The following is a 19,921-nucleotide window of genomic DNA, read 5'->3' as shown; positions in this document are numbered from 1 at the left end:
GGTGCTGCTATTGAAACATAAAAGACGAAGTGAGTCACCGTGATTGCTCTGATGTGTTAAAGTAAGACGAGATATCATTTTAACAGTTACTACTGTTAATGTATTTATGGACCGCAAGTGTGCTTCAAAAGTAGAGCGCGTCTTCTCGTGTTACTTTGTTTTTGGCTGATCTGTCGTCATGTTTTGTAATAACACACGTATACGTGACAGTTATCAGCCTTAGCTGGAGAAAGAGACTCTGAGCAGCTCTGGCATGCGTGCTAACATGCAGAATCACAGGCAGCAATCCAAGGGGGACCATTCACTGTCTTATCTGTCAGCATACAATGCTAATTCAGGTATGAACTAATTTCCATTTTTTTAATCTGGTCATGCTTTCAGAAGCGTTGACACTCTGCCCATGTTGTTGCTTCCCATTGGACATGCAAACAAAAGCCAAATACAGAATAAATTGGGAATGAAACGAGTTAAAAAAGATTATTCATTATGCTCACGCGTAATATGATAGTCAATACCCTATCGATCACTGTGGAATTTTAATTTACCCATAATGACATAACATTAAGTGAACCTGATTGATAGTTTTTACACATGGGAGGACACAATTACGTTCCACACAGGCCGCACGTGCACACGCTAATGCCCGCACACACAAACACACACAGATTCCCGTGAGCGCAAGTCGGCTGCAAATTCACACACTCCCATTCCACAATGTTATTATCTCATTCTCCATGGTCTCATTTTTCACAAAGCCCCGGGGTGTGTGAGGGACAGTCAGGGTTGAGCTCACACAAGCCCCGGCTGCACACCCGACTGCCAGCGAAGGTCTGTGTTAGCACCAAGTGCAACATTGCCAGAAGAAACAGAAATGGGGAAAATGGAAAGAAAACCAGATGATCCAACAAAACAATGTGGTGCGGGACCCTTTCACACTGCCAGTGGAAGCAGCTGCTCAACTTTATTGGAGATTAGAACTGGAGAGTGGTTATTGAAAAGACATGTCATTACAGGGGAGGCATGAAGGCTAAAGTGACCACAGCGTATATGAGCTTGGGTTATTCATTCATTCCACGAATGAATTCCATTTTTTGGGGCCTTTATCGATATATATTTAAAAAAAGAAACCTCTATTATCATTTGGATTTTAACTTATCCAGATTAATTGTTGTACTTTTCTTTTTTTTATTCATATTAGGTATAACGATGTGACTCTTTTTTCAGTGCCAGACTGAGGTGAGAGTGCGTATCTGTCCGAGACTTGAGGAGACAAGACTTGCGTATCAAACTCAAGAATGTTCAATCAATACTTGTCTTTGTGGAAGAATTCCTCTAAAGTTGTCTTAGAAGGAGAGATTCATTCTCACCAAACTTGTTTCTTTGCTGTATGAAATGATCTGGGAGGATTCATCACACAGTCAAGACGAGCTAAGTCTATTTTCCTGGGCTCTTACAACTGGCTTTGAGCATGGCGTGTCATTGCATTGAATTTTGGGAATTCCTATTCAGTCTCACAGCTGAAGTCTGAACCTGATGGATCGGAAATCAACAAGTTTTCCTTTTTCTAAGTGTTTCTTCTCTTTGCTGTCCGTCATTGTGATCTTTGTCTTCATACTAAAGCAGTAAGCTAAGATTGCATGTTGGCTTATATCGATATATATATATAGAGAGAGAGAGATGTAGTGAAAGAGCATGTTTGATCATTAGGTCAGAGTATCTATTTGTTTGCCTTTTGCACTGAGCAGACAGATATTGTAACAGATTCCAAAATTCTGCTGGATGATTTTATCAAATACTTACTCAACATACTGGCCTAATTAGCATTGTGTTAGCGTGCTAATTTGCAACACTCGAATAGTGAATGTGGTAAGCATTATACTCGCTTAACCTCAGGGTGTCGGCATATTCCTGGATTCCAGTCACTGGTTAGATGGGTAGAAATGACATAGAACGTTAGTTGCTGCCAGATCTTGACCAACCGCTGACTTACAGTTAAAAATAATTCTTATTTATCTCATACTGGATCATGCTGCAGCTCCAGTCCATCATCTATCTGACACAAATTATCTTTAGCCTCTTTTTCTTTAAGACCAACTTAAAGGGAAGAATCAGAAGGCTGGATGTAGGTGGGGCTGCTTTGTTCATGGCCAGAGCTGGGCGCCTGAGATGACCACACAAAGCACATCTGCAGTATAATGAACAACTGTCTGCGACTTCAGAGCATTTAGAGCAGTCTGATGGCTACGATTGGGATTTTTTGGCCTTGCAAGCTTTCATCATTTTAACAGTGCACATATGCGACAAAGTAGTGATTAATTAAGTAAGTCAAAGCACAATTGGTCCACTCTAACGTTCAGCACTTTGCATTGATAGCTGTATTTGATGGACATTTTAATATGTTGCTATAATAGATTTGATTCAACAGAGAAGTAGCCATTAAAACTGATTTGTAATGCCGAAGTTCTTACAACTTTAAAAACATGCAAACAAAGGCCCATAATCTTTAGTAAATCCTGACAGTAGTTTTTTTGTTTGTTTTTTTTTATGTTAAAAGAGTTTTGTGCAGCAGCAAGCCATTTGTAAACCTGGCCCTTAGTGTCATGTTTACTTATGCACAACATTTGCTGCGTTATCTAATAACAGAAAGCCAAGCCTTAAGCTGTGGAACAATCAGTTGACATAGAAGTGATGTGGTGCTGGAGGCAGCTCGATCTGATGACTGGACTGCCAGCAGTCAGCCGCACACATGATTAGTGTCAGATCACTGACATCATTTAATGTGATGCCTCAGACATGGGGCAGCTGTTACTGTAGGGAGCCAACTCTCCAGCATCACTTCATTGGTTTTGTGCCAGAATATTATTTTGTGGGCACAGCTAGTAAAAAAACAGAAAGTGGATGAAAACCAAATCTCTGTGTGTCACCGTCCCACCAACGACGCGTCCATTGTGTATATTACTGAATCACAGAGTCGGTGATTAGCACAGTCGGAGAGGCACAGACGGGAACCAAAGCCCAAACCAATAACTCTCAACACTGAATTTAACGTTTGTGTAGTCGGTGCTGTAAAATGTTCTCTCCATTTTCAATTCCCACATTGTTATCCTAAAAGAGGTTACAGGACTCGTGTGGCACTGACTTCCTGCAACGGTATTGTTAAGACATTTGTGTGCTCTACCTCCGCTGTGGCGATTTGAAACAGTATCTTAAGTACAGTTTATACGGCCTCTGAAAGTTTCTGTCTTGTATCCAGAGTCTTCCGGAAAGCAGTAGCGAGAGGGGAAAAGCAGATATTACAGCTGTCAACAAAACAACATGAGGCGCTAAATTTGCCGTGGGGAGAACAGACACTTATGGTGCCAGTAATATACTGAATTATACATTACACACGAGAGACCAGAACATATAGAGGTGCTGCACAATATACCCAAGGAACTTTTTCTTCTTGCACTTTTGCAGTTGGAAAAAATACTTTTCTAACACATTCACAAGAATAGCAGTCGCAACATCTTTAAATTTAGAATGCCGAATGACGCCCACTAAATGTGTGATGAACACTAATTAACAACCTTTCAGCTTGAGAACACACTAGTTTCTTTCCTCTTTGCACATTGCTTCCCCTTGTTGCTGATGCAGTGGCGGGTGGATTGGAAGACTTAAAAGGGCCATTTTTTTTTCTCCTTGTGTAAGATGTTGATTTCCGCACCTTTCCAAAAGTGTAAGCCTCTTGTTTACCTCGACTCACATCTCCATGACTTTCCAGATCTGCCATATGCTTTCATCCTTCTTCATGGTTTGTCAAAAACTTTGCACAACATACTTAACTTTTTTTTGTTTTTTCTCCAAACCTCGCAAAAATGTAGAACCTGTGCAGATGTTTTGCGTCTCCTGTGAAGAGGTTGGTCAAGTGGGAGAAATAGTGAGTTAAATTTAAATCTGTCTGGGCATAGTATGCAGATTGGAAAAGATTAGCGTTACTAACGTAGATTTTATGTTCACTTCAGAGAAGGAGACAGGAGTGCTATTGCTTTTGTAGATAATATAAGAAATCAAATCCTTGGACTTCAATGAGTGTTGGACATCCTTGCCAGGACCTGCCTGATGCGTGTGTCATATATGCACATTGTCTGTCATAAACTAAACTGAATACACCTTTCTGCTACATTTTACACAACACTTGTCTGGCTTTTCAATCAAGCCATTTTTTGCATATTTGTCACCCGTACATGTTTCAGATCAAACAAATTTGAATATTAGTCAAAACCTGTCTGCAAAATGAAGGAGGCTAAAAAGAAATATATCATGCCACAATCTAAAGAAACAGTGAGAAAGAAAGTCACGGACGTCTATTGGTCTGGAAAGACAAGACCATTTCTGAGACCTTTGGAGTCCGGTGAACCACAGTGAGAGCCATTATCCACAAATGGAGAAAACTTGAAACAGTAGGGAACCTTCCCAGGAGTGGCCGGCCTACCAAAATTGCTCAGATGAATCATCCAGGAGGTCACAAAAGAACCCAGAACAATAACTAAAGAACTCCATGATTCAACAATAACAGAAACTGGGAAAAAAACGGCATCCATGGGAAAGAACAAGGAGAAAGCACAAAGGTTCATCTCACATTTGCCAAAAACCATCTTGATGATGCCTGACTAGAGAAAAGTTGAACTTTTTGGAAGGTTTCAGTCCCTTTACATCTGGTATAAAACTAACACAGTATTTCATAAAAAGAAAATCATACTAACAGTCAAACATGGTGGTGGTAGTGTTGTGGTTTGGGGTGCTGCTTTGCTGCTTACAGACCTGGATGACTGGATGGATGACTGCTGTAATTGATGGAAACATAAATTCTTCTCTCTACCAGAAAATCTTGAAGGAGAATGCCCAGCCAACATTTCGTGCCCTGAAGCTCAACCTGGGTTATGCAGTAAGACAATGGTCCAAAACACACACTAAGGCCACCTTTGGATGGCACAAAAAAACCCAAAAGAAAGATTTTCCAATGACCTAGCCAAAGTCCAGACTCAAATCTGAATAACATGCTTGAAAACTGTCCAATGGCTGAATTCAAACAATTCTACAAAGAAGGTTGGACATAAAATTCCTCCTCAGAGATCTCTGAAAGACTCCAGTTACTGGAGTTACTGCCAGTTACTGCAAACACTTGATTGCAGTTCTTGCGGCCAAGGGTGTCAGAACCAGTTAATAGGTTTAGGAGGCAATTACATGTCCACACTGGTCCAGGTAGGTTTGGATAGCTTTTTTCCTTAATTAATGAAAACATAGTTTAAAAACGGAATTTTTTTATTGACTCAGGTTACCAGGAAATATGTATGTACATATGTATATGTTTCTTGTTAACACAATTTTTTCTAGTCACATGTAGGAGTAGCAGTACAGTTAGGCATGTAGACATGGTCAATAGAATAGAATAACCCTTTATTGTCATTGGACTTGTATAATGAAATTTTGTTTTGGGGGGCTTTTTTATTCCGTTTTTAGAAGACAAGTCAAATTTTTTTACAAGACAAGACAACCTGCTTAAGTTCAAAACAAGATCAGGATGGGAAAGCAAGATGATTCAACGAACTTAGAAAATATCATGGTTGTTAGTGGCAGACAGGTTGCTCTGAGCGTCTCAGACACTGCCGAACTATCTACGAGTTCCTACTGGTACCACATCCGACATTATCCATGTATAAATAAGTTGTGATGTTTTTTTGCAATTTGGATTTTCTGCTGTTTATTCAATGTCAATTAGCAGTCTCTTCCTATTTGTCCCTAATCTTTGTAATTTTATCTTGTATAACTTTAATGACACACACAGACTCCATGTAGAATTAGAAAAATGACTATATTACATGGCTTTATAGAGACCTCTTTAACTGAATGGCTTTCATCAGCTACAAGTATGATAATGAGTAATGCCACTATTAAAGTGAGCAAGGTGCCAACGAGTTTTAATCAGAGTCATTATACCATTATTAACTGTGTTAACACAGAGGGCTAAAGCAAACAACTAGCACGTTTACCACACTTCTGCTTAACCACCGCTGGGCGTTGAGTCCCTGCACTGTATTTCTTAGGCTTGTGAAGATCTAGCTGTAGAGTCTCAGAGGTGTATTATTCACAGAGAAATGGGGATTACTACCATAGCTCTCATCCAACATTGCACTTTAAAAGGTGTGTGCTCATGGTGTAGTGTTCTCCTCTTTTTTGCCACCCTATTTCACCATGCCTTACAATATAGTTTCCTCATTTCCTTCCACGTTCATAAATTTCATCCTTGGTCTCTTTGTATGGTGATTCTCTGACTTTAAGCTTCTCTATAACAAAATGCCAACCACTCACACCATTATTATTCCCTGATTAAATTTCTAGTTGAAAAAAAAGAACACTCAAGTCACTCAAGCTCTATTAATAAGATGGAGTATCCATGTTTAGCGCAATCTAATGGATGTGTGAAATAAGCACCGGCTATTAATGTTTAATGTGTAATTGAATGTTCTACATGGCCAAACTTGTTTACTGGAATAATTGATGTTTCTGGTTTACCATTTTCCCGCAATGCAATAAGGGACACAGAGAGCAGTAGATACCCATATGGAAAAGATATATATAAATCTTATAAAGTTTGTATCTGCCTTGTGTGAAACTTGTATGAAAAGCATATAAGAGTGAAAACAGATATAAGATCCCTTGAAAAATTATACAATGAAACTTGTATGTTTTGGATACTTACTAAAACAATATATGAAAGTAATGAGAAAGTGGCCACTTTCATGAGTTAAGTCATATAAGGCTTACATGATTTACTCATGAAAGTGGCCACTTTCATGAGTAATCACATATAAGTTTTTACTATTTCTTTTCCATATGGGTAGAGAGGGAGAGACCCCTTAGCTCACACTCTGAAGCTGAAGGTGGTCAAGCCGCAGACAATAGAAGTAATAACAACACTTGAAAGTGGTCATTTTTGATGAGCTCTGAAAGTCTTGCAGCAAACTTTATATTTGAACTTCAAGCTGTCATGAAAAAATGAAACTAAACAAACAATCTCTGAAAATATTGCACGCTATGCTTATTAACTACTAAGCCACTAAAAACAAGGAAAGCCCTTTCTTTTTATGGTGCCTTTCTTTACCTGTGCAAATTTACTGCACACTACATAGTCTAAGGAATCCTAGTTTTAGAGATTTTTTTGTGTGATAGTTTGTGTGTTTTTCACTTCATCTGTTGGGCTTCAGTAGTGTGTTTACCTGAGAAGAACAGCAGGGTGTGACTGAGGTGGAGAGTGCAGTCTCACGGTCCACTGCACACCAGACACAGCACAGACTCCACAGTTAGCCTTCATGCCTTTAGTTTCTTTCTTTCTTCATTATGTTCTTTTCAGGGCTGAGTGATTTGAAGAAAATATTTCATTGTTCTTATTCTGGGGAATATTGCAAGAGTGATTTAAATTGAAAATATACTTTTTTAAAATTTTATTAAATTTTAGTTACATTCCAATTTATTAAAGTACAAGTCTGTGTAGTCAGGCTGGCAACTGGCCACTCAATCTCACGCATATCTGATTTCCATTTTATCCATGTAAGACATGCGCATAATAGGGCAAGCTGTTCACTGTGAATAAAGACACAAAGTTGACCAAACTAAATACAGAAAAAAACTACAGAGAAAAATGGTGGTTCAGAAGACAGATGACCTTTACGCAGCTGAACACAGCCATTTTAAAGAAGCTAATAAAGGCCGAGTGGCCAATGCTAACGCTAGCCAGAGCTCAGAGCTAGCCAGAGCTCAGAGCTAGCCAGAAGCTAGCAGCCAGGAGAAATATGGCGACAGGTAGAAAAAAAAGAAGGGTCAATATCTTTTAATCTGGTGAATGTATAAGCCTACTGGAAAATAATTGTTTTTACTTGTTTTGTTATATAAACCTAACATAAGCTAAGGTAAACTATATTAGGCAAAGGTGGATTTAGGCTACGTCCACACGTACGCGGGTATTTTTGAAAACGAAGATTTTCCGTTTTCGTTTATAAAAAAAATTCCGTCCACACATAAAAGCCAAAAACGAAGGAAAACGCTGCTAGGAACATGCCAAAGCAGCAGGTGGCACTATATTCCTATCCGTGTAGAAATGTTGGCCAATCAGAAGTCAATAAGCCTGAGTGGGAAAGAGTAAACAAAGATGGTGCATAGAAGCAGAACTGAGTCGTATGTGTGGAGGGACAGTAACTGTGTGTGTATATGTAAGCATTTAAACACTGCAGAGAGTAAAATTAACAGTAACAGTATTTTGTCTACGTCCGCCATTTCACCGAAACAATAACATGGTGCACAGTGTGACGTCAAAAAAGGCGCACACCTTTGACACTGCGTTTTCTCCGTTTACCTCGTCCACACGTAAACACAAAAACTGAGCTTTCGCAAATATCCCCCCTGGCAGGAGTTTTAAAAATCTCCGTTTTCAGTAACCGAAAACGCTGTTTACGTGTGGACGAAAGGCGCAAACACATAGAAAAATCTGCGTTTTCAAAAAGACGTAGCCTCAAAGTAGCTAATTTTAATATTTCTACCTATCCAGTAACAGAGTACTTTATTTTAAGTTGTACCAGATCCTGTAGCTTAATGCAGTTTTAGTAGAACTGGATTTTGTGTATATTTATACTTTTATAGTCACTATTTTATTCTGTGGAATAAATGCATCAGTGAAAGAATGTAAGAATGTATGTATGCTAGTCTGCTGAAACAGCTCTGCTCCAGTTTCAAGTATAGCGGCAATAAAGAAAACTTTATTTTTTTTATCATATTATCTTTTGCTTATATGTGCTGTATGTGTGTATATGTAGTTCTTGAAAATCAGAATAGGCAAAATTGGTATTAGCAGGCTGAAATCACCCAAGAAAATTGGAATCGGTGCATATCTACCAATTTGTCTTATGAATTTATCACATTGCCGAATAACATTTTACTATATTCGTGATCTATTCAAGCTGCCTGAAACGCTTTTATAACAGCTTTCATTTTAACAAACATTTTTTTTACTTTAATAAATGGTTTGATTTCACTCCTCAATATTCATCCTCTACTCCCTTCTCCCTGTTTCCTCACAACATTTCTTCTCACGTCATTCTAAGCGATCAATAATCAATGTGCGTAGCGTGCCAAAGACAAGTCACCTGCTATCCTGTTTACAGTGACTGAACAATAGCCAAGCCTTTATCAACACGCAGCGAAGCACTCGGCGATCTACCCTTTGCTTGCTGGCTTAGCAGAGCTTCACACTCGGGGGACGATTTCCTCTCCCCCTGCCGTTTCTTTTCCCGTCCTTTCACAATCCCTCCACCCAGGCTGCTTAACCACGCTGCCTTCGAGTCATTTAGATTTCTCCCAAGTGGTTCAAATTTAGTTTGAACTTACAGGCTGGTTTAAACTGATGAATAGCTTTTATTGAACATGAATAAATTTAGGGATTGAGATTAGTCAGCTCCTTCTCTCTGATGATGTGAGTCCGCCAGAGGATGTGCTCAGCATTAAAAAACGGCACAGAAGGAAACAAAAATGTACACATCTTCGACTGAAAGACGTGGGAGGGAGGGTTTGTTCTCTGTGTGCTGATAGCTGGGGATCATGTACACCTTCTTATGAAAACACTAAGATGGATAGTGCATAAAATTTGTAATAATTGCCTAGGATTACTGTTGTGTTACTGTCCTGATGCAGTTCGGACATTTTCTTTGGTTTGCAGTCACAGTTCTTAATCTCTTGTACTTGTGTTGTCTTATCACTGATGTCAATCTTCTTCCTTGTCCATAACCTATCACTATTATTTAGCCTCTTCAAAATTAAAGCCCCTGACACAAGATCTCCCCCAGTGTGAGTAATATCACTGCCACTGACCTTCCCATCCTTCAAGTGGCCTGCGCATTGATCGATCCCGCTGATGGCCTTGGTGCTAATCTTCCAAGGGACCGACAAGAGGTGACGGTATTTCACCGTTCAATCTGATGCAATTACCCTGAAAATAAACACATTTTGGATAGCAGCTGACCTTCCAGTGAAGGAAGGTAGGTAGGTGGAATGTTTGTGCACTTAAATATGCCTATGTGAGGGGCGTTAGCCATCAATCAAGCTGCATCATAAAGAAAACATATCCTGTGTAAAGTGTCGAAGGAGAGAACAGTGGCTCCTTTATATTCCTGGAAAGACTTTAATGTCCCACAAGGTTTAAAATAGCTAAGTGCTACTATTTCACTACCCATTTCCTAATTATTTTTATATGTGACTCTAGATGAGAACCATTCAGATCATTTCACAATAATATGAAGCACTAAGAAACAAAAATTGCCACTGGGAAGAATATTACAACAGTTAAAACGAAAGTAATGTGATGAGAACCCATTTGCTAAATTGAATAATGAAATGTGTTGCAATCACTCTGCATTTAAGCAAGTGTAAGGAGAGCATATATATTATTATTTTTACTTTCATATTAAGATCGACCTAGCCCTTGTCTTTGCCATAGGGGAAAATCACAGTAGACTGTAAGTACGAAGCCTAAGAACTAAGACTTTTTTCTCCAGTTTTCAACAAGTATTCCACAACATATCTTTTACAGACATCCTCTAAGTGACTCTATAACCAACAGCACAATGAACACCACTGAGAGAAATCAATAATCAACAATAAGAGAGCTAAAATGACATTTCTAAATTCTTCTGTGTGATCAGGAGTTCGAGAGTTGCCCGTGCTTGTGCATTGAATATAAGGGTTGCTTCGAAAACTAGGCAATGTACTTAATACACTCATTGGTTACTTTATTGAGTACAGCTTTCTAGTACCAGGCTGGACTTCCTCTCGCTTTCAGAACCGCACAGATTTTGGTCTGGTCAAGATACTAACCCCAAATTGCTCTCCGATGCATCCATCGGAGTATGAATGTGTGTGAATGTTAGCTATGAAGCACTTAAAAAAATGTGCTTGTGCGAATGGTGGTGAATGGGTGAATGCACAAGTTGTGTAAAGCGCTTTGAGTGCTCAGATGAGTGGAAAAGCTATATAAGAACCAGTCCATTTACCAAAGGTGCTCTATTGGATTGAGATCTGGTGACTGTGGAGGCCGTTCAGGTGCAGTGAAGTCATGTTCAAGAAACCAGTTTGGGATGATCTGAGCTTTTAAACATGATGCGTTATCATCAGAATACGTGGATGGACATAGTGATCAAAGATACTCAGGTATACTGTGGTGTTTATATGATCATAAGTGGCCCAAGCAAAATATTTCTAAGCTTCTATTGACCAATTTTAGAGTAAACGTGTGAACTGTATGCTCAGTTTCTGGTTCTCGGCTGACAGGAGCAGAACCTGATGTGGCCTTCTACTGCAGTTCAATGTTGTAGATGCATACCTTGGATGTAAAAGCTAGTTATCTGAGTTACCTTTCTATCATCTCAAAGCAGTGTGGCCGTTTTTTTCTCTTAACTAACTGCTCAGCAGTGTAGAGGAAAAATATGGGCCTCGCGTCTGTGTATTCTCTTTGACGGACACTTTGTCTAACCAATATTCTTCCCTGCCACTTCCATGAGATAATATTTCCAAAGCGTGACAGCTGAAGCACAATTCAGTTGCAAACTTACCATCCACCTTGCTCTGTGACTGCCCTTTTAGGAGTCAACCCAATACACAACTGAATGCAGCGAGATGGGCATCTGCCTGTCCAGATGCACTATAGCACCCTGCCGGTTTTAAGCTAAAGGGACAGCGACAAGCACTTAGCTGGTCCCTCAGCAACCAATCCCATTTCCTTCCTCTTATCTAAAGTGACAAGAAGAGTTTTCCAGCCCTCCTTTGCCTGAGGCTCATCCTGCATTATCTCCCAGTGTACCAGCACCACTAGCTATCTCGTGTCCCTGATTCCCTGCGTCTAAAAATATGCTAAAAAAGGATGATGGCATTGCTAGAAATTCAGTTGTGCGAGCCAGTTGTGCAGCATGGATGTTTTTCAAACTGCCGATCATATCGCAGGATGATGGACTCGGAGCAAGTGCATGCTTAGAGTATGAGGAGCTCAGCGGAGGCCCATTTTCCTGTATCTTATGCCATGTACTGCATTGCCCTTCCCACCAAAAGGCTGTAGTTACCCATCCGATAAAGAGTGTGTGTGGAGAATGCAAAGCGACAAAACATGAACTAAAGCAGACACCCTAATGAGATATTGATTGCCCACACTGATGTTTACACTTTTGCCTGTCTAATGCTCTCCGAGTCCACCAAAAACAATCAACCATCTGTTCGAGCACATTCTTAACTCTGCTGTGCAATTTAGATGCATCAGATGTTTGAACGAGTTAAAGTCCCAGTTTTGATATGTAATTCAGCTGGTATGTCTCACAGATAATTAATACAATTTTACCTACTTTTCGTACTTTTATGTACTCTCCCTGCACATAAACAACCTCAAACAGCTGAATGAATATGCATGTGTGTTTTTAAGCAGTTTCACACTGAGTGACTCCGCCGTAGCGATGCTCTCACAACTAAATGTGACACTTCACGTACACAGTACATACTGCCCCCCCCCCCCAACAAAAAGCACGAAAATGCAAGATTTTTAGCTGTTTTGACAAATCTGTAGACTCAAAGGCAACAAGCACAAAAACAATTTCTCCTTGAGAGACGAGCTTGAGAAAACCACAGCAATCTTAGCCCTTGTCCTTGTGGGGTTTTTTTTCTTCTTCTTCTACTTCTTCTTTACTGCTTAACACCAAACGGTGCCTTTTTTCCCTGAGTTCAATTAAAACGTGTATTAATTGTGAAAAAAGCCCCAGGGCCTCAAGTCATTTGGGTAGTATTCATTAGCCATGGTTTTATACTTTATAGCTCGTGAATGCAAAAACAGCGAATGATTGAAACTAATTTTTGTTCTAAACAACAAAGGAATGCTCACCCGAGCTCCCTGTTGTTTGTGATATGGCCCCGCTGCCTAAAGTAAAGGCTGAGAGCTCCCATATAATGAACCCAGGAAGCTGCTCTTCTTTCAAAATCAATAGTGACGAGCTCCTTTAAAACTCTCAACTTTGAGCCTTTGATGCCCGAGAATACATTACTGCTGTTAACTCGGGCTCCGGTCCAGGCAATAAGCATGCAGCTCACTCTGCAGGCTCCATTTGCACCCCTCCCCTCCACACACACACGCCCCAAATCCACCACACAGACTTCCACAACTGCTGCTGCACCACAGCCAAGCCTACAAGTTGTTTTATTTATCACCCTGATCATTCTCGCTCAGCAAATTTATCAAATGTTACAGTTTTATTAAGGGTCATCGATAAATCCGTGGACTGGGCATGACAGTATGAGCTGTGAAGCATAAAGCTCTGGGCCTTCTGAGCACTACATCACCGCACAGCTCAGCCCCACTCCGTGAGCCATTTAAACCATTTCGCGCAACGCACGGTCTTCATAAAGTCGTCAGTTCTCATCTAGAAAAATATTACGGCGAAGGCCGCGGTGATAATGCAGGAAAATACAGGTTTCGGAGGTGTTTGCACACGCTTTCATTCTGCGTGCAGATGTTCCCGTGTGTTTGTGAAAATGTAAGGAAGAATAAAAGCATCAAAGCCGGCTTGAATTAAAATCCACCCAGCTATAGGCTGCTTTTTGCCGCTGTGCTCATATTCACAGTCACACTGCAAACTGCCTCGGCTGTCAAGTGCAGGTGAATTTAACATTTGCTTTTAAGTATTTGCCCACGTTTCTCTGTACGTGTGTGTGTGTGCATTATGAATTGTGCAAGCAGTCTTCTCCAATGCACTACCCATCACTGTCACATCCCGGGCCATAATCATATATGCGTTGGGCTTGTTAAGCACTTTCCCACGTTCTTTGCAGCACCAAACTGCAAATGCGAGGAATTAATTTTGAAGGAAAGCTTCGATTTTTGCCTCACTCTTCAACATTTACTAATTGGCAGCATTGTGTGCACAGTGCGGACCAGGAAGACAAAAAAAACAGAGGAAACAGTCAAATTCAGACTGTGAGAGGGAAACAAACGCTGAATAAGACAAGCTGACAGTGAAGAGACAATTCCCATGGGTCTTTTCTTTCATTTACTGATACGAAGGCTTTAAATGGTGTACTGAATCCCTTTTATGACAGAGGGGTGGTAATTTTAGCAACAGAATGACGGAGCCATCTCAGACTGGCGTGCGAGTATTTAAAATAGTTCACTTAACCACATGTGTGCGGTGACTCAACTGCACCGTAACACATTTTTGCTTAACGGGCATAAATTACATCTGTATTACTGCATCAATGTATTGAAATCCCGTGCGCAGGCTGTAAGGCTTTATATAGATTTAAGTGATGTATGCGGCTCATGGTCTCATGGCATTGATTGCATAAAGGGACGCCTGTCCCCAGTAGTGATATGTGCGAGATTACGTCTGTGCTGCACAGCCCTTAAGAGTAAGTGTATTATACGTGTTAGGTCTCATGTGGGAAGACACAGGGGCACAAAGCTATTTATACAGATTATAGCTGAGAATAAGGTGTGGAAGGGGATATGCTATATGTAAGATTGACTGATATACCGTCTAAAAACATCCAGGGTTAATTCAGGTCATATATTTAAGTGGAAATTCCAGAAAAGACAGCTGGTTCCAGCTCAAACGTTCCCAGTTTTTTGGTGTTCTTTCTTGTTTTCCATGTGTTGATCTTTTTGTATCACATCGGTTCCCGATTTCTGCAACTTACGTGTTTTATTTTGTGTATAGCATCACAGCCAAAGAAAAGAGCGCATTAGTTTGGAACGGAGTGGCTGCATTTAGTATGACTGCATGGTTATTTGGAGCACTTGGTGGGTTTAGTAACACCCACTAGATGGCTGCATATAATATCAAAGATCTACTACTGTGCTTAAGAACTGAAACCGCATGCTGTGTGTTAAAAAGAATCCTTTGGTAGTGCTCTCTAAGTGTGGTGCAGTGGTCACTATCAAAAGTTGTCTTCTGATCTCTCAGGAAGCATCTTGTAGCGCATTAATTTATTATCCACTGGCCCTCTCCCAGAGCGATGAATGCCTGGCACAAGCATGACCCACTTGTGTAGTTTTCTATGGGCCACGTTTGGCCTTTCCTGACAGTGTTGACTCAGGGTGAGGCTTAGCAACAGGCCCACATTATATGGCCAAGATGTCAGATATGTTCTGACCTATGGGTACTTGACAAGGAGACAGAAGTAGCCCAGAGCCACTGTCTGGGTTGTGTCTGACGGGTGGCTGTGCACCTCATACTGGGTAACACTAAATCTGACAAGCTTTTTAGTTTTCAGATGCTTAAACTTGTCCTCCTCCTGTGGCTGCTTGTCATTTTTGGTCAAATTTTTTTGCTAACACTTTATACTACAGCCTGCAACTGTAAGACAAACATTAAAAACAAGGTTTTTGAGTACAAACAAACTGTCACGGCTGGCGGAGGGAGCCGTGTGGTGTGGAGGAAAAGGAGGACCCAAGATGCAGCGAACTGATGACAGAGTGATGTTTATTTACAAGGTGGTGGTGGTGGCAAAAACAGGCAACTCAACATGAGCAATTACAAACCTAAACTGGGAGAAACTAAAGACAAACCTGAGACCATACAAAAGGGGTGCGGGGCAGAGAGACGCAGAGACAGGAACGAAACACCATAGAATGCAGAGCTACACGGAGGAACGCAGTGATACATGGATGAACGCAGACGAGCCGACGAGGAGCACAGGCAGACACCAACTATAAATACACACACCAGGTAATGAGGAAATGGCACACAGGAGGGGACACAGCTGGAACTTAATGGGCATAACGAGACACAGACCTACAAAGTAAAACAGGAAATCTAGAACCCGAACCGGACACAAGGGGGGAGGACACAGAATAACTAGAACAGAGGGAAATAGTCACAAAACACAAAACGCTGGGTCAACGACCCAGGACCATGACAGTACCCCCCCTCCAAGGGCTGGCTCCAGACAGCCCAAAACAAAAACAGACGACCAACCCAGGGCGGGCGGCGGGGGCCCAGGACGGAGGGACCAACACCGAACAAAACAAGCTCCAGCGGACCGAGGGAATTGTCCAAAACAAAAACACACATGCTGGAGTACTAGGACAAAACACAGTTCAGGAGGCCGGCCCAGAGGCTCACAGCTCAGAAGTCCAGGACAGTTTATCTTCTGAGGCCGGCCACGTCGGCGACACAGCTCCGAAAGCCGACCGAGTGGAAGGCAGCGGTGGCGGAGCGGAGGCAGTTCAGGGGGCCGACCGTGCACACGGCAGCGGCGGCGACGAGGAAACAGTTCAGGCGGCCGACCGTGCGGACAGCAACGGCGGTGACGAAGAAACAGTTCAGGCGGCCGACCGTGCGGACAGCAACGGCGGCGTCTAGGAGGTCGTCCATAGTGACGATGACGCTCCACCAGCGGCCTGGCAGATGACCGCCGATGTCGAGGCGGCAGTTTGGGACCCGAAGGTGGCGTGGCCGTCGCAGCACCAGACGAGACCGAAGCAGAGGCTGGACCAGACGAGGCAGCTGATGAGGATGCTGAAGCAGAGGCCGGACCAGGCGAAGCTGAAGCAGAAGCCGGACCAGGCGATGCTGACGAGGATGCTGGAGCCGGGCCAGGCGATGCTGAAGACACGAAGGCTGGAGCCGGACCAGGCGAGGATGAAGCAGAAGCAGAGGCTGGACCAGACGAGACTGAAGCAGAAGCAGAAGCTGGACCAGACGAGACTGAAGCAGAAGCAGAGGCCGGGCCAGGCGTGGGTGAAGACACAGAGGCCGCAGCTGGCGAGGATGGAGACACAGAGGCTGCAGCTGGTGGCGATGATGGGTCTTGGGGCTGGACGAGCTCCTCGGGCCCCCCAGCGAAAACAGTCTCTGGACCAGTGGGCACCGGGGCCCCTGGAACACACAGGTCAGAACCAGTAGGCGCACGGGCCTCTGGCAGGCACAGTTCAGAACCAGCAGGCGCACGGGCCTCTGGCAGGCACAGTTCAGAACCAGCAGGCGCACGGGCCTCTGGCAGGCACAGTTCAGAACCAGTAGGCGCACGGGCCTCTGGCAGGTACGGGTCAGAACCAGCAGGCACACGGGCCTCTGGCAAACACAAGGCAGACTGCAGCTGCACAGAGCATTGACCCAGCTCGGGCAGCGACAGCCGGATGCAGTCCTCAGCTGGCTTCTTAATCTCCAGGGGTCCAGAGTCGGCCGGGGGCTGGGACCCAGCCTCTGGGGAGGCCCTGGAGTGCGTCACAGTCTCTGGGCTGGCCAGCTGTTGCGGACTGACAACTGCGTTATGTGGTGTGTCTCTCTGCTTGACATGAACAGGTGAAATACAGTGCTTTTCCGGTTGGATGGACTCGACTTGTAATACAGGCGGAGCTGGTGAAGATGGTGGCTGAATAGGTGGCTGAGCTGATAATAAAGCTGATGAGTCTCTTGCCAACAGAGCTATTGACTGAGCTATGGATTGTAACCAAGTGTCTAATAGGTCTGGCTGTGACTGTAATGGAGGTGGCGATTGAGTGGCTAACAGAGCTAGTGGCTGCTGGGCGGCTAACTGAGCTACCTGCTGGGCAGCTGGCTCAACAAACACAGCCCCGGAATAAACAGTCATTCGAGCTGGCGAAACAGACGGAGTGTCTTTTCCACTCACCACAGCCGGCAGTTCCGAAGTCCTACTCTCCGGCTGTGGGGCGACGCGCCGACGGCGCGATCGTCGCTTCCTCCCGGGCGAAACCTCCGGCGGGCCGGGCAAAACCTCCGGCGGGCTGGGCAAAACCTCCGGCGGGCCGGGCAAAATCTTCACCGCCGGGCTGGGTTGGGAAGCGGTAGCGGCTGGAGGGCGAAGGTGCAGCTCATGAAGGAGGAAGTCCCGTGCCAGCGGGTGAAGCGAGTCTAGCAGCCAGGAGTGTGCAGAGAGTAGCTGCTGTAGCCTGGCTTCTACAGCGCGGTGGAACTCTTCTTCCTCCTGCTCGAGCCACAGGTTTACCAACCTTGCGACCGTGTCGGTTACCTCCTCCCGAAACTCCTGGGTAGGTGCGAATGCTGCTGGGTCCATGTTGGTCGGCTCGTACTGTCACGGCTGGCGGAGGGAGCTGTGTGGTGTGGAGGAAAAGGAGGACCCAAGATGCAGCGAACTGATGACAGAGTGATGTTTATTTACAAGGTGGTGGTGGTGGCAAAAACAGGCAACTCAACATGAGCAATTACAAACCTAAACTGGGAGAAACTAAAGACAAACCTGAGACCATACAAAAGGGGTGCGGGGCAGAGAGACGCAGAGACAGGAACGAAACACCATAGAATGCAGAGCTACACGGAGGAACGCAGTGATACATGGATGAACGCAGACGAGCCGACGAGGAGCACAGGCAGACACCAACTATAAATACACACACCAGGTAATGAGGAAATGGCACACAGGAGGGGACACAGCTGGAACTTAATGGGCATAACGAGACACAGACCTACAAAGTAAAACAGGAAATCTAGAACCCGAACCGGACACAAGGGGGGAGGACACAGAATAACTAGAACAGAGGGAAATAGTCACAAAACACAAAACTCTGGGTCAACGACCCAGGACCATGACACAAACATTGAATAATAGAACATCCATCATGCAAATCAATATAATGCTTATTAAATATAGACGGAAAAAAACAAAAATATAAAAAGCCAAAATTAATGGACTAATTAATGGATAGCCTGCACCCTGATACTGTGTATCTATGATGTAAGATAGGAAAATATTGTTTGTTCATCTGCAAAATTACCAAGAAATTACGCAGTACGCAAAATTACTTGCACAATAATTTGTCTCCTTTCCTGTAAAAGTTATGCAACACTTAAAATTACTCGTGCACTAGGGCTGGGCGATATGGCCTAAAAGCCATATCGCAGTATAATTTGAAGCATGTGCGGTAACGATATATATCGCGATATATTCTTTTCTTCTCTATATTTCTATATTATATTCTATATTGCTTTATCTCTATATTTTCTGCACTATAGGCGCACTTAAAATCCTTTAATTTTCTCAAAAATCGACAGTGTGCCTTATAATCCGGTGCACCTTAATGAATTCTGGTTGTGTTTACTGACGTCGAACCAATTTTATGTGATACACGGCGCTCAGAAATCTGTCAAAAATGTTTTGGTTCGACTTCAGTGATGCGACATCACTGAGAGTAAAAAACTGTTTAAATTCTTTCATCTTTAATAAAATCATCAGCGTAGCTGCTTTACCAGGTGTAACAATTAAGTTTAACATCCAGGCATCCATGAAGACAGAATTTATTCAATTTAACAGAGTTAGAAGTTAGCAGGAAGTTAGCTCGCTGGTTTCCACCTAAACATGACATACCATGTTCTGACAGAGAGATTTCTGAAAAAATTAAAACGTACAGCTCTGCTACCACTTCCAACATCAATGAAGACAGAAAACAACAGTGACTTTTTTAGGGTTACTGAAGTTGAACTAGCTGGTATATAATGATGTGCTACGTGATCACTAGCGACACAGCTATGTTAGCATAACATAAATACAGTGAAGCTGGAGGATGAACGCTAACTTTTTTTCAAGTTGATAAAAGTTAATGTGAGGGTTCCTGTTGGTTAGGGACAAATGCAATCGCATGGCAGGATGCTGTAAACGGACCAAACTTCAGTCAGGAGAACAACTGAGAACAATACGAGGTTAATTATTAACAACAACAACATGGGAATAGAGCAACTGCGAGAGAATTCAACATTAATGAATCAATGGTACGGAAGTGGAGGAAGCGCAGTTTATGGCTTTCCTCATATTCCAAAACGTTCTTCGTTTCTTCGCTATTACTGTCGCCCGGCATAATTTGCAGATGATATTGTTTGTAGCAGCT

The 19,921-nt window shown here is 42.8% G+C and overlaps 2 protein-coding genes across 19 annotated transcripts in view; one reads left to right on the top strand and one right to left on the bottom strand.

Moving 5' to 3' along the window:
* LOC309701940 (receptor-type tyrosine-protein phosphatase delta-like) overlaps positions 1–19,921 on the top strand; it is a 409,167-nt gene that overhangs the window by 127,243 nt on the left and 262,003 nt on the right. The window lies entirely within an intron of this gene.
* On the bottom strand, positions 2,671–18,594 carry LOC309703048 (uncharacterized protein; the record flags this gene model as incomplete). Its single annotated transcript, XM_082527752.1, has 4 exons — positions 17,818–18,594; positions 16,768–17,775; positions 16,347–16,547; positions 2,671–2,724 (listed from the first exon to the last, which is right to left on the bottom strand). The coding sequence occupies exons 1-4, from the start codon at positions 18,094–18,096 to the stop codon at positions 2,671–2,673; spliced, it is 1,542 nt and encodes a 513-aa protein (XP_082383878.1). The 5' UTR covers positions 18,097–18,594.

Source organism: Aulonocara stuartgranti (genome assembly GCF_965226115.1).
Source record: "Aulonocara stuartgranti genome assembly, chromosome: 3".
In the NCBI taxonomy this organism is placed as follows: domain Eukaryota; kingdom Metazoa; phylum Chordata; class Actinopteri; order Cichliformes; family Cichlidae; genus Aulonocara; species Aulonocara stuartgranti.
Note: the sequence above shows the minus strand (reverse complement) of the source record. Positions and strands in the feature narration are given on the sequence as shown.